Source organism: Phocoena sinus, chromosome 2 (genome assembly GCF_008692025.1).
Source record: "Phocoena sinus isolate mPhoSin1 chromosome 2, mPhoSin1.pri, whole genome shotgun sequence".
NCBI classification, from domain to species: domain Eukaryota; kingdom Metazoa; phylum Chordata; class Mammalia; order Artiodactyla; family Phocoenidae; genus Phocoena; species Phocoena sinus.
In genome coordinates this window covers 82,540,135-82,558,756 of record NC_045764.1, presented here as the reverse complement: position 1 = coordinate 82,558,756, position 18,622 = coordinate 82,540,135, and the positions used below count along the sequence as shown (strand labels likewise).

The window sequence follows — 18,622 nt, the reverse complement described above, 5'->3', positions numbered from 1 at the left end:
AAACCCATTTGAAAAATAGACAATAGACTTGAATACACATTTCTGCATAGTTACACAAATGAAACAAGTACATGAAAAGATGCTCAATATCATTAGCCTTTAGGAAATGGAAATCAAAACCACAATTAGATATCACTAGACACCAACAGCAATGGCTGTATTTTAAAGAGCGGGGTTGGGGGGAAGTAAAATAAGTATTGGCAAGGATATGAAGAAACAGAACACTCAAACACTGCTGGTGGTAATTTAAAATGGTCCAGCTGCTATAAAAAATGGTTTGGTTGTTTCTCAAAAAGTAAAACAAAGAATTACCATATGACTCAGCAATTCTACTCCTACATATATACCCAAAAGAACTGAAAACAGGCACTCACACAAGTACCTGTACACAAATAGCATCACTATTTAAAAGTCAAAAGATGGAAATAACCCAATGTCCATCAACAGCTGGATAAACAAATTGGGATATATACACAGAGTGGAATACTATTCAGTCATTAAAAAGATATGAAGTACTGATACATACTACAATGTGGATGAACTTCAAAAACATGATGGTAAGAGATAGAAATCAGAAACAAAGGGCCACATGTTAGGAGTTCCCTGGTGGTCCAGTGGTTAGGACACCACATTCTCACTGCCAAGGGCCCAGGTTTAATCCCTGGTTGGAGAACTAAGATCCCACAAGCTGCGAGGTGCAGCAAAAAAAAAAAAAAAAAAGCCACATGTTTTATGATTCCATTTGTATGAAATGTCCAGAATAGATAAATCCATAGATGCAGAAAGCAGACTGATGGTTCATGGGGGCTAGCAAAGGGAGCAAATGGCAAGTAACTACTTAATGGGTATGGCGTTTTATTTTGAGGTGATGAAAATGTTTCAGAACTAGACAGAGATAGTGGCTACACAACATTTTAAAGGTACTAAATACCACTGAATTATTCACTTAAAAATGACATATTCAGGGACTTCCCCAGTGGTCCAGTGGTAAAGAATGCACCTTCCAATACAGGAGACTCGGGTATGATCCCTGCTCAGGGAACTGAGATCCCACGTGCCACAGGGCAACTAAGCCCTCACGCCACAACTACCGAGCTCGTGTGCCTCAATGAGAGAGCATGCATGCTGCAAACTACAGACTCCATGCATCCTGGAGCCCGTGCGCCACAACTAGAGAAAGAAAAAAATGGCATATTCTGCAACCAAACTGAAAAGAAGTAAAACTGTCACTATTTGCAGATGACATGGTATTATATATAGAAAATCCTAAAGACTCCACCAGAAAACTGTCAGAACTAATAAATAAATTCAATAAAGTTGCAGGATACAAAATCAATATACAGTTGTGATTCTATACACTAATAACGAGCTATAAGAAAGAGAAATTAAGAAAACAATCCCATTAACGATTGTATCAAAAAAAGTAAAATACTTAGGAATAAATTTCACCAAAAAGATGAAAGACCTGTATGCTGAAAACACTGATGAAAGAAACTGAAGAAGATACAAATAAATGGAAAGGTATTCCACGCTCATGGATTTGAAGAATCAATACTGTTAAAATGTCCATACTACCCAAAGCAATCCACATATTGAACACAATCCCTATAAAACTTCCAATGGCATTTTTTCACAGAAATAGAACAAAGAATTCTAAAATTTGTATGGAACAAAAAAAAAAACCCAAATAGCCAAAGCAATCTTGAGATAAAAGAATAAAGCTGGAGGCATCATACCCTTGATTTCAATCTGTATTACGGACACAAAAATCAATGGAACAGAATAAAGAGCTCAGAAATAAACCCACACATATATGGTCAATTAATTTACAACAAAGGAACCAAGCCAAGAATACACAATGGGGAAAGGATAGTCTCTTCAATAAATGGTGTTGGGAAAACTGGACAGCAACATGCAAAAGAATGAAACTGGACCACTATCTTACACCATACACAAAATTTAACTCTAAATGGATTAGACTTAAATTTTAGACGTGAAACCGTAAAACTCCTAGAAGAAAACAGGCAGTAAGCTCCCTGACATGGTCTTGGTTATCATTTTTTGGATATGACACCAAAAGCAAAGGCAACTAAAGCAAAAATAAACAAGTGTGACACATCAAACTAAAATGCTTCTACACAGCAAAGGAAGCCATCAACAAAATGAAAAGGCAGGGCTTCCCTGGTGGCGCAGTGGTTGAGAGTCCGCCTGCCGATGCAGGGGACACAGGTTCGTGCCCCGGTCCGGGAGGATCCCACATGCTGCGGAGCGGCTGGACCCGTGAGCCATGGCCCCTGAGCCTGCGCGTCTGGAGCCTGTGCTCCACAACGGGAGAGGCCACAACAGTGAGAGGCCCGTGTACCGCAAAACAAAACAAAACAAAACAAAAATGAAAAGGCAACCTACTGAATGGGATAAAATATTTGCAAATCATATATCTGATAAAGGGTTAATATACAAAATATGTAAAGAACTCATACTATTCAATAGCAAACAAACAATACAATTAAAAAATGGGCAGAAGACCTGAATAGACACTTCTAAAAAAGACAGATGGCCAACAGGTAAATAAAAAGATGCTCAACATCACTAATCAGAGAAATGAAAATCAAAACCATAGTTAGAATGGCTATTTTCAAAAAGACAAGAAGTAACAAGTGTTGGAGAGGATGTGGAGAAAAGGGAACACTTGTAATTGTTGGTGGGATTGTAAAGTGCTGCAGTCACTATGGAAAACATTATGGAAATGCTTCAGAAAAAGAACAGAACTACTATGTGATCCAGTTATTCCACTTCTGGGTATTTACCCAAAGAACACAGAAATACTAATTTGAAAAGATATATGCATGTCTATGTTCATTGCAGCATTACTTACAATAGTCAAGATATGGAAACAACCTAAGTGTGCATCTAGAGATAAATGGACAAAAAAAATGTGGTGCATATATACAATAAAATACTATTCATGCCACTGTAAAGATGACATATATATATAATGGAATATTATTCAACCATAAAAAAGAAGGAAATCTTGGGAATTCCCTGGTGGTCCAGTGGTTAGGACTGGGCGCTTCCATGGCAGGGGGCCCGGGTTCGATCCCTGGTTGGGGAACTAAGATCCCACAAGCCATGTGGCACAGCCAAAGAAAAAAGGAAGGAAATCTTGCTGTTTACAACAACATGGATGGATCTTGAGGGCATTATGCTAGGTAAAATAAGCAGACAGAGGAAGACAAATACCGTATATATGATATCACTTATATGTGGGATCTAAAAAAACAAAAACACAAAGCTCACAGATACAGAGAATAAATTGGTGGTTGTTAGAGACTGAGGGAAGGGGGAGAGGTGGGCAAAATGGGTGAAGGGAGTCAGAAGATACAAACTTCCAGTTATAAAAAAAATAAGTCATGGGGATGTAATATACAGCATGACGACTACGATTAATAGACTGTATTGCATATTTGAAAGTTGCTAAGAGAGTAGATTTTAACAGTCCTCATCACAGTAAAATAAATTCTGTAACAAGGTATGGTGACAAATGTTAACTAGACTTACTGTGGTGATCATTTCACAATATGTATAAATATCAAATCATTATGTTGTACACATGGAACTAATGCTGTATGTCAATTATACCTTAATAAAAATAAAATAAGATGGTAAATTTTATGTTATGTAAATCTCACCTCAATAAAAACAAATTTATTAGAGTTTGTTGCCAGTGCCCTACAAGAAATGCTAAAGGGACTCCTTCAGGCCGAAATGAAAGGACAATGGGCAGTAACTTGAATCCTCAAGAAGAAATAAAGAACACCAGTAAAGGTAACTAAATAGGTGAGTATAAAGGTCAGTATTAATGAATTTCTAGTTAGTGACTCCTCTTTTTTCATAAGATTTAATTTAAAAGACAATTGTATAAAACAATAATTATAAATCTACATCACTGGGCAGTGTATAAAGATGTAACTTGTGACAACAATAAAAAGGTGACAGGACGAAGCTATATAGAAAAAAAGTTTTTGTATACTATTGAAATTAAGTTGGTATTAATACAAACTAGATTGTTAGAAATTAAGATTAATTGTAGTCACCAGAGTAACCATTAAGAAAGTTACTAAAACTAAAAATATACAAAGAAACAAGAAGGGAATCGCAACAGTACACTACAGAAAAAGCAGTCATAAAGGAAGACAGTAATAAGAAGAATTGAGGAAGAAAAAAGACATGACATAGAAAACAAATATCAAAATGGCAGAAGTCCTTCTTACTGGTAATTACTTTAAACATAAATAAATCAACTTCTCCAATGAAAAGGCAGAAATTGGCAGGATGAATTTTAAAAATGATCCATCCTGGGACTTCCCTGGTGGCGCAGTGGTTAAGAATCCACCTGCCAATGCAAGGGACACAGGTTCGAGCCCTGGTCTGGGAAGATTCCACATGCCACGGAGCAACTAAGCCTGTGCACCACAATTACTGAGCCTGCGCTCTAGAGCCCACAAGCCACAGCTACTGAAGCCCATGCGCCTAGAGTCCGTGCTCTGCGACAAGAGAAGTCACCGCAATAAGAAGCCCACGCACTGCAACAAAGAATAATAGCCCCCGCTCCCTGCAACTAGAGAAAGCCCGCATGCACCAACAAAGACCCAACACAGCCAAAAGTAAATAATTTTTTAAAAAAAAGATCCATCTATGTGCTGTCTACAGGACAGTATAACAGTAGTTATACTGTTTATATAGTATAACTATATTAGTAGTTATACTAATATCAGGCAAAATAAGGCTTAAGAAAAATTGTTGCAAAAGACAAAAAAGGACATAATAAAATGATAAAAGGGTCAATCCAACATGAAGATATAATTTAAAACATATATGCACCTGCATGTAAATCAATGAAGTTACAACACACCCTCACACCGTACACAAAAATAAACTCAAAATGGCTTAAAGACTTAAACATAAGACATGACACCATAAAACTCCTAGAAGAGAACACAGGCAAAACATTCTGACATAAATCGTACCAATGTTTTCTTAGGTCAGTCTACCAAGGCAATAGAAATAAAAGCAAAAATAAACAAATGGGACCTAATCAAACGTACAAGCTTTTGCACAGCAAAGGAAACCATAAGCAAAATGAAAAGACAACATACAGACTGGGAGAAAATATTTGCAATTGATGTGACCAACAAGCGCTTAATTTCCAAAATATACCAATAGCTCATACAACTCAATAACAAAAAAACAAACAACCCAATCAAAAAAATGGGCAGAAGATCTAAACAGACATTTCTCCAAAGATGACATACAGATGGCCAACAGGAACATGAAAAGATGCTCAACGTGGCTAATTATTAGAGAAATGCAAATCAAAACTACAGTGAGGTACCACGTCACACCAGTCAGAATGGTCATCATTAAAAAAGGCTGCAGATGGGCTTCCCTGGTGGCGCAGTGGTTGAGAGTCTGCCTGCCGATGCAGGGGACACGGGTTCGTGCCCTGGTCCGGGAAGATTCCACATGCCGCGGAGCAGCTGGGCCCATGCGACACGGCCGCTGAACCTGCGCGTCCGGAGCCTGTGCTCCGCAACAGGAGAGGCCACAACAGTGAGAGGCTCGCGTATCGCAAAAAAAAAAAAAAAGTCTACAGATAACAAATGCTGGAGAGGGTGTGGAGAAAGGAAACCTTCCTACACTGTTGGTGTGAAAGTACATTGGTGCAGCCACTATGGAGAACAGTATGGAGGTTCCTCAAAAAACTAAAAACAGAGTGGCCATATGATCCAGCAATGCTACTCCTGGGCAAATATCCGGACAAAACTATAATTCAAAAAGACAGATGCACTCCTATGTTCATAGCAGCACTGTTCACAATACCCAAGACATGGAAACAACCTAAATGTCCACAGATAGATGAATGGATAAAGAAGATGTGAGAGACATATATATATATATGATATATATATAAATATCATATATATGTATACACACACACATATATACACAATGGAATATAAAAAAAGAATGAAATAATGCCATTTGCAGCTACATGGATGGACCTAGAGATAATCCTACTAAGTGAAGTAAGTCAGAAAGAAAAAGACAAATACCATAGGATATCACTTATGTGTGGAATCTAAAATATGACACAAATGAACTTATCTATGAAACAGAAAAAGACTCACAGGCATAGAGAACAGACCTGTGGTTGCGAAGGGGGAGTGGGGGTGGGAGAGGGTTGGATTGAGAGTTTGGGACTAGCAGATGCAAACTATTATATACACTGAGTTGGCCACAAAGTTCATTCGGTTTTAAGTAAAAATAAAACACACATTTTTCATTTTCACCAAGAACTTTATTAAATGTATTCATTAACCAAACGAACTTTTTGGCCAACCCAACAGAATGAATAAACAACAAGGTCCTATTGCATAGCACAGGGAACTATATTCAGTATCCTGTAATAAATCATAATGGAAAAGAATATTAAAAAATATGTAATATATATGTATATGTATATATGTATAATATATAACTGAATCACTGTGCTGTACACCAGAAACTAACACAACATTGTAAATCAACACTTCAGTAAAAAAAAAAAAAATATATATATATATATGCACCAAAAGAAAAAAAACAAAACACCAACAGAATTGAAGGAAGAAATAGTTCAACAGTAACAATTGGAAACTTCAAACACCCCACTTTCAATAACGGTCAGAACTAAAAGAAGATCAGTAAGGAAACAGAGGACTTGAACAATGCTATAAAACAACCAGACATAACAGACATCAGTAGAACTCTCCACTCAACAGTAGGACATACATTCTTCCCAACTGCACATGCAACATTCTCCAAGACAGACCATAATTTTAGGACACAAAACAAGTCTCAATAAATTTGAAAAGACTAAAATAATACAAAGTATGTTCTCTGACCACAACAGAATGAAACTGAAATCAATCACAGAAAAAAATCTGGAAAATTCACAAATATGTGGAAATTAAACAATGCACTCAAACAATCAAGGGTGCAAAGAAGAAATCACAAGGGAAATTAGAAAATATTTTGACATGAATGAAAATGATAACAAAGCCTACCAATACTTAAGGGATGCAGGGAAAGCAGGGCTAAAAAGGAAATTTGTAGGGCTTCCCTGGTGGCACAGTGGTTAAGAATCCGCCTGCCAGTGCAGGGGACATGGGTTCGATCCCTGATCCGGGAAGATCCCACATGCTGCAGAGCAACTAAGCCCATGTGCCACAACTACTGAGGTTGTGCTCTAGAGCCCACAAGCCACAACTACTGAAGCCTGTGCACCTAGAGCCCATGCTCCACAACAAGAGAAGCCACCGCAATGAGAAGCCCGTGCACCGCAACGAAGAGTAGCCCCTGCCCGCCGCAACTAAAGAAAGCCCACGCGCAGCAACGAAGACCCAATGCAGCCATAAATAAATAAATAAACAAATAAATTAATTTTTTAAAAAAAGGAAATTTGTAGCTGTAAACACATACATTAAAAAACAAAACAGGGCTTCCCTGGTGGCGCAGTGGTTGAGAGTCCGCCTGCCGATGCAGGGGGCGCGGGTTCGTGTCCCGGTCCGGGAGGGTCCCGCATGCCGCGGAGCAGCTGGGCCTGTGGGCCATGGCCGCTGGGCCTGCGCGTCCAGGGCCTGTGCTCCGCGGCGGGGGAGGCCACAACAGTGAGAGGCCCGCATACCACACACACAAAAAAACCCCCAAAAAACTCAAACTGATAATCTAACCTTTCACTTTAAGGAACTAGAAAAAGAAAACTATACTCAAAGCAAGCAGAAAGAAAAAAAATAATAAAGATTAGAGCAGAGATAAATAAAATAAAGAACAGAAAAAATAATAGAATCAATGAAACCAAAAGCTCATTCTTTAAAAACTTAGGATTGACACACCTTTAGCTAAGCTGACCAAGGAAGAAAAAGAACCCTCAAATTACTAAAATCAGGAATGGAAGTGGGGATTTTACTACTAATTTTTCAGAAAATAAGACTAAAAGAGAACACTATAAACAACTGTATACCAACAATTAGATAATTTAGATGAAATGGATTAATTCCTAGAAATACACAATCTACCAAAACTGACTCAAGATGAAACAAAATCTGAATAGACCTATAACAAGTAGAGTTTGAATCAGTAATCAAAAAGTTTCCAACAAAGAAAAGCCAGGACAAGATGGCTTCACTGGTGAATCCTATCAAACATTTAGAGAAGAATTAATCCCTATCCTTCTCAAACTCTTCCAAAAACTTGAGTAAAGGGAACACTTCCTAACACATTCTAAGCCAGCATTACCCCAATACCAAAGCCAGACGAAAAATCACAAAAAAAGGAAAACCACAGACCAATATCCCTCATAAATATGTATGCAAAAATAGTATCAAAATACTAGCAAACCAAATCCAACAACATATTAAAAGGATATACACCATGACCAAGTGGAATTTACCCTAGGAATACAAGACTGATTCAACATCTAAAAATCAAAATGAAACACAATATTAATAAAGGAAAAAATTTTGATCATCGTAATTGATGCAGAAGAGACATTTGACAAAATTCAACACCCTTTCATGATAAAACTACTCAACAAACTAGGAATCGAAGGTAATTATCTCAACGTAATAAAGGGCATCTACAAAAAACCCACAGCTAACATCATATGTAGTGGTAAAGAAATGGATGCTTTTTCCCAAAGATTAGAAAAAAGACAAAGATATCCACTCTCACCCTTCTATTCAACATTATACAGAAAGTTCTAGCTGGGGTAATTAATCAAGAAAAAGAAATAAAAGGCATCCAAATTGTAAAGGAAGAAGTAAAACCATCTCTACTCACAGATGACATGATCTTATATGTAGAAAATCCTAAAGAATACACACACACCCCAAACAACTATTAGAGCTAATATATTACACATGGTTGCAGGATACAAAATTAGCAAACAAAAATCAGCTGTATTTCTATACATTAGCAATGAACAATCCAAAAACGAAATTAAGAAAACAATTCCACTTGCAACAGTATCCAAAATGAAATATTTAGGAATAAATTTAACCTAGGAAGTGCAGGACTTATACAATCAAAACTACAAAACATTGTTGAAAGAAATTAAAGAAGACCTGGCACATTTATACATGAAACAAACACACTGGGCCTAGGTAGGAATTCTACCCACTGTTATACCAAGAAATCTGTCAAGTGTAGTTATTTTCTACGTCTGTCTTAGCCCAGGGAAATAATTAAATATGATGATATAACAGGAGTTACCTTGCCACATCCATCCTAAGTTCAGGACCAACAGCAACCTTCAAGGACAGATTTGGAAATAAATCCTAGAGAGTTCTATAATTTAATGGTAAGAGAGAAGAATGCAGCAGTAGACTTACAAGAAGGTAAAACATGAAGCCCAGAGAAGCAACCATCTCCATACATCACTTCCCCATACCCTGAGTTTGCAACAGGAAAGCACTGCAGGGTACCTCTACTATTGCTTCTACCCATCCAATTATGCATTAAGCACTGAGGTAAGCTGAGGGCGGGCAGGAGGAGGACAATCTTTTCATCATTATATCCCCTACATCTAGCAAAGTAGCTGAAACATGACAGGGGATCTATAAATGCTGAATGAACAACTTCATGGAAGTGAGTCACGGGAGGGTTCACATGGTTCTGTGCCTTGAAGGGTGAACGGGATACGGACAAGTACAGATGAAGGGGAAAGGAAAACAACAGCAAAGTGAGTGGAACAAGAATATACTGGGCGTTATACTTCCAGACATCCTGACTAGAAAGAACATTCTGGATGTCCATCCTGGTAGAGCCCTCACACTAGACTTCCACCTGGTGCTCCCTTAACTATACTCTAAAAAGTATTAATAAACTGAAGCTGGCGAAAGAAAAAAACAACCACGATAATGCACTATACTAAGGAAAAAAGTAGGTACTACATTACTTTGAGCCTGGGGACTCGCAAGAATTCTGCACTTGGTCTTGGGCCCCTTCTGACTTCAAATATCTCCTATTCACATTTCAAACTCAAATACCCACTCTTTGTGCCAGAAAGACTTCCTTGCACCATAAACATACACTCACTAATTCATTTCTGCATCAAATCCTTCATCCCTTCTCTCCAAACACAGACCTCCTATGCTCCCCAATCTAATACCACCGACTCAAGAAATTCTAGAGTTTCTGCACAGGCTCTCGGAGGACACATTATCTTCTGCGTGTAACGCCTACATGCGGCCCTACCTCGGTATCCGTCCCAATCTCCTCACCCAGACATCTCAAACTCCCCAACACGCCACGCTCTGGTTTCATTCAAGAGGGCATTCTGAGCCCCTATGCAAATTCGCCCAGCCCATCCCCATGTTCCCGAACACCTAATTTCCATTCATTCACAAAAGCCCTTACTCTGCGCTGGCCTGTGCAAGGTAGGACAGAGCAGGACTCCAAGGTTCCTCCTCCGGCTGCGCTGGCTCGCCCGGCCTCCACCCCTGCCCCGCGCCCCCTTCGCTCCACACGCTCCCAGGCACGGCTTGCTCCATGGACACCAAAAATCTCGAGGTACACATTCTGCGTCTGTCACTTCATTCCCGCCCTCCGGGGGGAGGCTGGCACCGCAGGGAGTGCAGGTGGAGCTGGGGCAGGAGTGCAGGAAGAGCCATCACTCGCCCGCGGCGACGGAGCGCTCGCAGACCCGGAACCGGACCGCTGTTGAGCTCCCGCCGCAGAAGCTCAGCCACTCTCGCCTCCACCCAAGCCCAGATGACCCCACCTTTACGCTCAGCATCGCTGTCGGCGTCGCTCCCGAAAAGATCCTCCATATCCGCCATTGCCGCGCACGTCAGCTGTCTTCACCGGGGGCGGCTCCGCCGCTGTCTTTACGGCACGGAACCAACGAAACGCGACAGTGTCGCAAAGATTCGCTAAAAGTCTTTTAGCTTTTCAGCTACATAGTATAGCGTGCGCAGTGAAGCTGCACTTCTCGGCTCTCTTACGTCAGCAACCCTGCCTTTTTGTCAATATCTGTTCTTATTCGTGAGGATTCTCTTCGGGGTACACCCGGTCTGGGCATCAGTGGAGCGGGCCGCAGTTGGGGGCTCCCCAGAGGGCCTGGGACCGTGTTAAACCTGCCAGGAGTCAGGCCTGAAGTCCTTTGTTTCGTATGGATCAGGGGTTCTCAAATTGTTGCAAACTCCAAAGTGCTTTTGTTTCTGTGGGTTATATCTATTGCTATTTACTGTAATAGTAATTAAGGCAGAAATTTTTTAAACTCGTTTAAAAATAATAAACAGGTTAACATAAATAGCATTTAAAAATTTTAACCGACTGTATTTTTTCTAAAACAAAACCAAAAAAAATTGAGTGGAATTGTTTTAGTTTTGAAAATATCTTTAGTGTCTGTCTCAAATGAAAACAGATGAATTCTCAAATACCTGCTTCTATATTCAATCTTTTGAGAAAGGTTTTGGTTGAAGCTTATGAAGAAAATCAGACCTAACACACGTATGTATGTGATTGGGAAAGGGAGGGCCTCTCGTACACCCAAAAGGGTCTTATTCGGTCCACTCTTTAACAACTGCAGCTTTAGAGCAGTGTTTTTCAAACATCAAAATTGTCCCATCCTAACCCGGTATGCACTTTTATGTATAAAATTGAAATAAATAATTCACAAAACAATACTGATTACTAAGATGCAGTCTGAGATTTCCTATTCTTTTATTCTATTTCAGCTTGTTTTTAATGCTGACAGGTGGTGCATCCACTAAATTGATTTCGTGATTTACGAATGGGTTGCAGCTTGCAGCTAGAGAAACTATTCAGAGGGTTCCATTGGCTTGTTTATTTTTTCGGGAAAAAGTTTAATTTTCCTAGGAAATGTGGCTATACTTGTACCTTGTAAAATCTGACAGTAATAGAATTTTCATAATAGGTCAGTGCTAGATAAACCCTCTTGCTTTACAGAAGCTCAAAGAAATGAAGTGACTTGCACATGTTAAACAACTAGATCGTTTTTAGGAAGCTTAAATTTTTAGTTGTCAAAAATGTACATCCTGGGGCTTCCCTGGTGGTACAGTGGTTAAGAATCCGCCTGCCAAAACATGGGACACGGGTTCGAGCCCTGGTCTTGGAAGATCCCACATGCCTCGGAGCAACTAAGCCCGTGCACCACAACTACTGAGCCTGCACTCTAGAGCCTGTGAGCCACAACTGCTGAGCCCACATGCCACAACTACTGAAGCCTGTGCACCTAGAGCCTGTGCTCCACAACAAGAGATGCCACTGCAGTGAGAAGCCCACACACCGCAACAAAGAGTAGCCCCCGCTCACCTCAACTAGAGAAAGCTCATGCAGCAACAAAGACCCAACGCAGCCAAAAATAAATAAAATAAAATTTTTTTTAAAAATGTACATCCTGTGTTAAGATCTTACCTGATTAGCCCAACATGAGGGTTGGTTGGTTGGTTTCTTTGTTTTCAATATGAGGGTTTTGATCTTGGACAAGCAACAGTATATTTTTACTTTGGAGGTTATGAGATATATTTTTGTTGCAAATAGGAGTGACTGACAGGGTTCAAATGGATAAGAAGTGGGACTGAGTATGTTATCCTAGAGCTATTGTGTATAAAGTGGATGATGTAAGAGTAGGTAGATGGGATCATGTTAAAACTTTCTGGAATACTGGAAAAACAAGTATTCTATTTGATTGTGATTCAGTTTCATTTTCATTTGGAATACTATCCTTGAAAAGTGCATTGAGGACTTCCCTGGTGGCACAGTGGTTAAGAATCCGCCTGCCAACGCAGGGGACACAGGTTCGATCCCTGGTCCAGGAAGATCCCACGTGCACGGAGCAACTAAGCCCGTGCACCACAACTACTAAGCCTGTGCTCTAGAGCCCGCGAGCCACAACTACTGAGCCCACACGCCTAGAGCCTGTGCTCTGCAACAAGAGAAGCCACCGCAATGAGAAGCCCGTGCACTGCAACGAAGAGTAGCCCCCGCTCACCACAACTAGAGAAAGCCTGTGTGTAGGAACAAAGACCCAACACAGCCAAAAAAAAAAAAAGAAAAAGTGCATTGATTAAATCTTAACAAATTGAATTACAGTGAGGCCTGCTGAATCACCCTAACCATATTCTTGACTAGCAGAATTAATGTGTTTATCCCATATGAATAGTGCAAAACAAATAACTTCTGGTTCTTTGTTTTTCTTTTTGCTATACTTTGTGCTGACCACTGATCTTCAAGTTGTCTTTCTTCAGACAGGACATAATACATTCAATTAGATTTCAACTAAATCAATCACAATCATTTTCTGGTACTGCTTGCTTGAGGTTACACCCAGATCACTATCATTGATGTTTAGAGTGTTAAAATCACCTTTTCATTTACTACCAGAGATGGAGAAGTTTATCCTATTGGGTTTGTGTTTTACTAATTTAACTTTGGGTATTAAGATAATCTCTTGCTCTGCTCTCAGGGATGTAGAATTTCATCTGTTAGGTGTGTACCTGGATAAAACATCTCCAGGGTAGCTTTATCATTTTTCCCAGTTTTTGAGAGTTTGTCTTTTTCCCATGTTCTGCCTTCATAAGATCCTCAAAATAGTGATCAATACCCCCAGTCAAAAAACAAAGATTCAACTAGGTTGATTAACACAATAGAGTATAACACGACACAATTAGTGTACAAACACTTTTATAAGGTAACTAAATATCTTTAAAATGTCTGAAATCTATGCTTACGCCAAGTTTTAAAACAGGAATATGTGTTTTAAAAATTTGTATAACATCTTGGGGGCTTCCCTGGTGGCGCAGTGGTTGAGAGTCCGCCTGCTGATGCAGGGGACAGGGGTTCATGCCCCGGTCGGGGAAGATCCCACATGCCGCGGAGCGGCTGGGCCCGTGAGCCATGGCTGCTGAGCCTGCGCGTCTGGAGCCTGTGCTCCGCAACGGGAGAGGCCACAACAGTGAGGGGCCCGCGTACCGCAAAACAAAACAAAAAAAATTGTATAACATAAAGACTTAGAGGAAAAACAATAGCTTGATTAAACAATACATTAACTGCAAATTCACTCCATTTATGGTAAACTGCTACTCCATGGGAGGATCATGTGGCTTATTTCTGAGTACTTTGTGGAAGGAGCTAGCTTTTAGAAGGGGCAGATTGATCTGAACTAAAGAGAAGGAGAAGTCCCGAGGTCTTTCTCTACAGCAGTAAGTGAACAACGGGGCAGCTCATTTCTTGGAAGATGCAGAGCATTCAATTATCTGCCTTAACTGAGTCCCTGCAATGGGTGCTATAGGGATATAAAAATAATAGCAAACATGATTTTTTTCATATATACAGAAGAGACTGGGGGAAATGAAACAAATCTTTAAAACATCTGAAGAATTAAAGTTTTAGAAATAAATTATAAACTATATTCACGTGCTGAAGAATGGGAAACAGAAAACGATTAATATCCCTGGAAGTTAGTCAGGAAAGGTTTCTTAGTACTATGGTCTGAATGTTTGTGTCCCCCAAAGTTCATGTTGAAATCCTAATGCTCAAGTGATGGTAGTAGGAGGTGGGACCTTTAGGAGGTGATTAGGTAATTTAAAAAGGATTAGTAGTCTTATTTTTAAAAGACCCCACAGAACTCTTCAGCCCTTTCTACCATGTGAGGACACAGTGAGAAGTCTCTGGCTATGAACCAGGAAGAGGGCTCTCACCAGAATGCAATCATGTTGGCTATTTGATCTTGGACCTCTCAGCCTCCAGAACTGTGAGAAATAAATTTCTGTTATTTATAAGCTACCCAGTCTTGGTATTTTGTTATTAATAGTGAGAATAGACTAAGACAGACAGAATGATTCAAGCTAGAATAATGAAGTAATGGGAGGAAACCCAGTTATCGGGACATAAAATTGAGTGGAACTTAAAATTCAACCAAGGAAGACTTCAGTTAGTTTATCAAATCTATTCCTTGATTCACATGAAGTTCCAGAACACTGGGGATAAAGAGATTATTCTAAACACTTGTAGAGAGAAAAATCAGCTGACATATAGAGGATCTGGAATTTAATGACATTCCACAATTCTGAAAGTTATGAAACAATGGAGAATTGCTTATGAAGTCCTAAAGGAAAATAATCCATTCTAGAATCTTATTCTCCCCAAGCTATCATTTAGTACTAGGGAAGAATAATGAGATTCAGTGGAAGCCAGCCTGTATGTAAGCAGTCCAACAGTCCTGAGGCTGCCATGCTGTGAAGAAGCCCAACTAGCCCATGCAGACAAACTACATAGAGATGTATGACCAGCCCTCAGCTTCTGTAGACCTCCTGCAGTTCCAGCTCCAGTCTGCAGGCCACCAGTGCCCAGCTGAGCCTTTCCTGCATTCCCATCTCACAGAAACCAGGAGATAATAAATAAGTGTTGTGGAAGAGTGCCACTAAGTTTTGAGGTTGTTTGTTACACAGCAATAGCAATTGGAAGAGTTACTCAAAAATTGTACAATTGATGAATGTGGTCCACCAAAAAAGGACTAAACCAAGGAATAGAAAAGGTTTAGAGGCAGGAAACCCAAGATTGGCCACAGGCAAAAGGATACCAAGATGATAGTTAGGCCTGCAGGCCTAGAGGGATGCTGGTCCAGATTGCAACAAGAGGACAGAAGTCTCCGTGAGAGAACAGACTGAGATGGAAACAAAACTAATAGAATACCTGATACATTCACTCATCCGATGAGGATTTAAGTGCCTTCTCTGTGCCAGAAGCTATTCTAGGCACTGGAGATACAACAGAGAACAAAATAGACCAAGTGTCTTTTCTCAGAAGCTTGCATTTTGGTGAAAGATGAGACAAGAAAAGACAGAAATACATATCTCACAATACAATTTCAGCTGTTTTTCAAAATGATAGCACAGCCTTCTGCCAATCTTTTTCTTCTCAGTATCATTAATTTAACTCACTTTTATAAGATTCAAATGTCAACTCCAAAGCACTAGTGAATAACTGTTCCCTATGCAAACGAGAGTTTGGACAGGCAAATATGAGCTTGGAAAATGTCCCAGTATACTTCCTATGAAAATTGGCACTTGTGTTGAGAAAAATGAACAAGAAAGATAATGAGTCACTAACTATTTCTTAGGACTGAAGCTAAGGCTGTCCTTTTGAAACCTTTTCTCTTGAATCTAGGGTTAGGTTTAGGCACTGGCTTCCTTGAATAGGTAGGATTTAGGTTCCTCCCGGAAGTTTAAGGGTTACCAGGAAGCCGTGTCCTTAAAAGACCTAAGCCGCAGACCAGATGAGATCGGTGCACTCGGCACTAGAAAAGCCGGAACATCAGCTACTGGGGGAAGGAATTAGAAGGAACAAAGAAAGGAGGACACAAGTGGGGGAGGGGGCGTTGTGGGTGTGGATGTTAGTACAGGGCGCTGAATAAGTAAAGTGATCTGCAGCAAGGATACCAAAGAAACTGAAAATGAGAAGGATGAGGAAAGAGAGAAAAGAAGGAAAAATATATTAATGAGACAAAGGGAAAGGAGGAATCATCTACAAGAGAAAAGCATGAAAAAAAACATTTTTTAAAAAAAGAACATAATAAAATAGTACTAAAGGCAGGGGGGAATATTGAAACAAAAATGAGAAAACACTCCAACAATATAACCAAAGAAACAGAGAAAAAAGGAGATTAACAGGCTCCCGTGCCAACCAATATTTTTACAAATCAGAAGGAATCACTAAAACAGATTCGGCAAACACAAAACACAAAAGATAACTGAACGTTTCACTTTACAGTAAAACTGCTCATTACATCTCTTCACTAGATTTCCTTACTCAACTGGTTGTTTTAGCACCATGTGAAAACACAACATAAATGCAGGGATATCATCTCACCATAGGGTGGGAACCCTACATGCAGGCAGTTTCTGGCCCTCAGTTTATTTCATCTAATCCAGAGAAGGATTACCAAAAGGAGGTACACTGTATTTCATGCTTGCAATTGCAAAAGAGCATTATGGTGTTAAACCCCTTAACAGTAATATGGCAAAAGGCCACAAGGTGGTGATGGTATACCCTGAAGAGACCTCCTTCTGCAAAATGAGACACACACCCACATATACCCTCACCAATTTTTCCTTAACAAAAAATTGACTTGGGGTGTGAAGGAGAGATTTGAAAAACACTAACTTTAGATAGTAATCAAAACACTTCTTATAAAAATATTTAGAAATATCCATTTGTTTTCTCTTTTTTCCCAATTAAAAAAAAAGCAGTACTTTTAAGACTGGCAAACATTAAGGAAATATTTTTCAGCTATAAGCACTCTGATTTTTATGTATCTACTGATAAAGTGATACATTTAAATAAAGTAACTGTTACCTTCTGGGGAAATTTAGATTTTTTTCTTGGGTTTCATATATGAAATTTCCCTAAAGAGTCCAGTGAAGATTTCATTTCTTTGACTGCAATTTATTTCGTTACTCATTAAGGAAATGACAGGTAGGGTTAATCCCATACCTTAAATGGGTGCGACTATGTAAGGTTAATAATGATTCATATAGGGACTTCCTGGTGGCGCAGTGGTTGGGAATCTGCCTGCCAGTGCAGGGGACACGGGTTTGAGCCCTGGTCTGGGAAGATCCCACATGCCGCAGAGCAGCTAAGCCCATGCGCCACAACTACTGAGCCTGCACTCTAGAGATCCCGAGCCACAATTACTGAGCCCGCATGCCACAACTACTGAAGCCCGCGTGCCTAGAGCCTGTGCTCCACAACAAGAGAAGCCACCATGATGAGAAGCCCGTGCACCGCAACAAAGAGTAGCGCCTGCCGCAGCTAGAGAAAGCCCACACGCAGCAACAAAGACCCAAAGCAGCCAAAAACAAATTGATTAATTAATTTAAAAAAATGATTCATATATATGTATGGATACATTTAACTTTCCAACGTGCAAACACACGTCTATATGTTATACTTTTTATCTGCTACTTAACCTGCTACTTAACACAGAAACAAAATTTGGATGGGGGAGTAGGGTAGAATCCTGGGCCTAAAATCCCAAAGAAGTAATTAAATGGAAAATAGCCTAAAGGTTATTTAAGAGCCATAAGATTTTATTTCCAAAAACAATATTAGTCATTAGAAAAAAATTTTTTTTCTATTTAGCATCAAGTAAATTCTTTTTTTTTTTTTTTTTTTTTAAATTTATTTATTCATTTATTTATTTTTGGCTGTGTTGGGTCTTCGTTTCTGTGCGAGGGCTTTCTCTAGCTGTGGCAAGCGGGGGCCACTCTTCATCGCGGTGCGCGGGCCTCTCACTGTCGCGGCCTCTCTTGCTGCGGAGCACAGGCTCCAGACGCGCAGAGCTCAGTATTTGTAGCTCACGGGCCCAGCTGCTCCGTGGCACGTGGGATCTTCCCAGACCAGGGCTCGAACCCGTGTCCCCTGCATTGGCAGGCAGACTCTCAACCACTGCGCCACCAGGGAAGCCCAAGTAAATTCTTAAAAAAAAAAAAAAAAAAAAAAAACAAGTACTAAATACTGACCTGAAGCTAATAATATGTACAAAAATGTCATAAAA

At 39.8% G+C, this 18,622-nt stretch overlaps 1 protein-coding gene across 5 annotated transcripts in view; it reads right to left on the bottom strand.

Moving 5' to 3' along the window:
- Positions 1-18,622, bottom strand: part of LEO1 (LEO1 homolog, Paf1/RNA polymerase II complex component) — a 76,067-nt gene that overhangs the window by 41,467 nt on the left and 15,978 nt on the right. For 3 of the 5 annotated variants that reach the window (XM_032621081.1, XM_032621083.1, XM_032621080.1), the window contains exon 1: positions 10,823-10,912. The exons of 1 other annotated variant lie outside the window; for it this stretch is intronic. In XM_032621081.1, coding sequence (XP_032476972.1) covers positions 10,823-10,880 — 58 coding nt within the window. In that variant the 5' untranslated portion in view covers positions 10,881-10,912. Of the gene's footprint in view, positions 1-10,822; positions 10,935-18,622 lie in introns of those variants that run through there. One more of the 5 variants, XM_032621085.1, reaches the window with a different exon arrangement.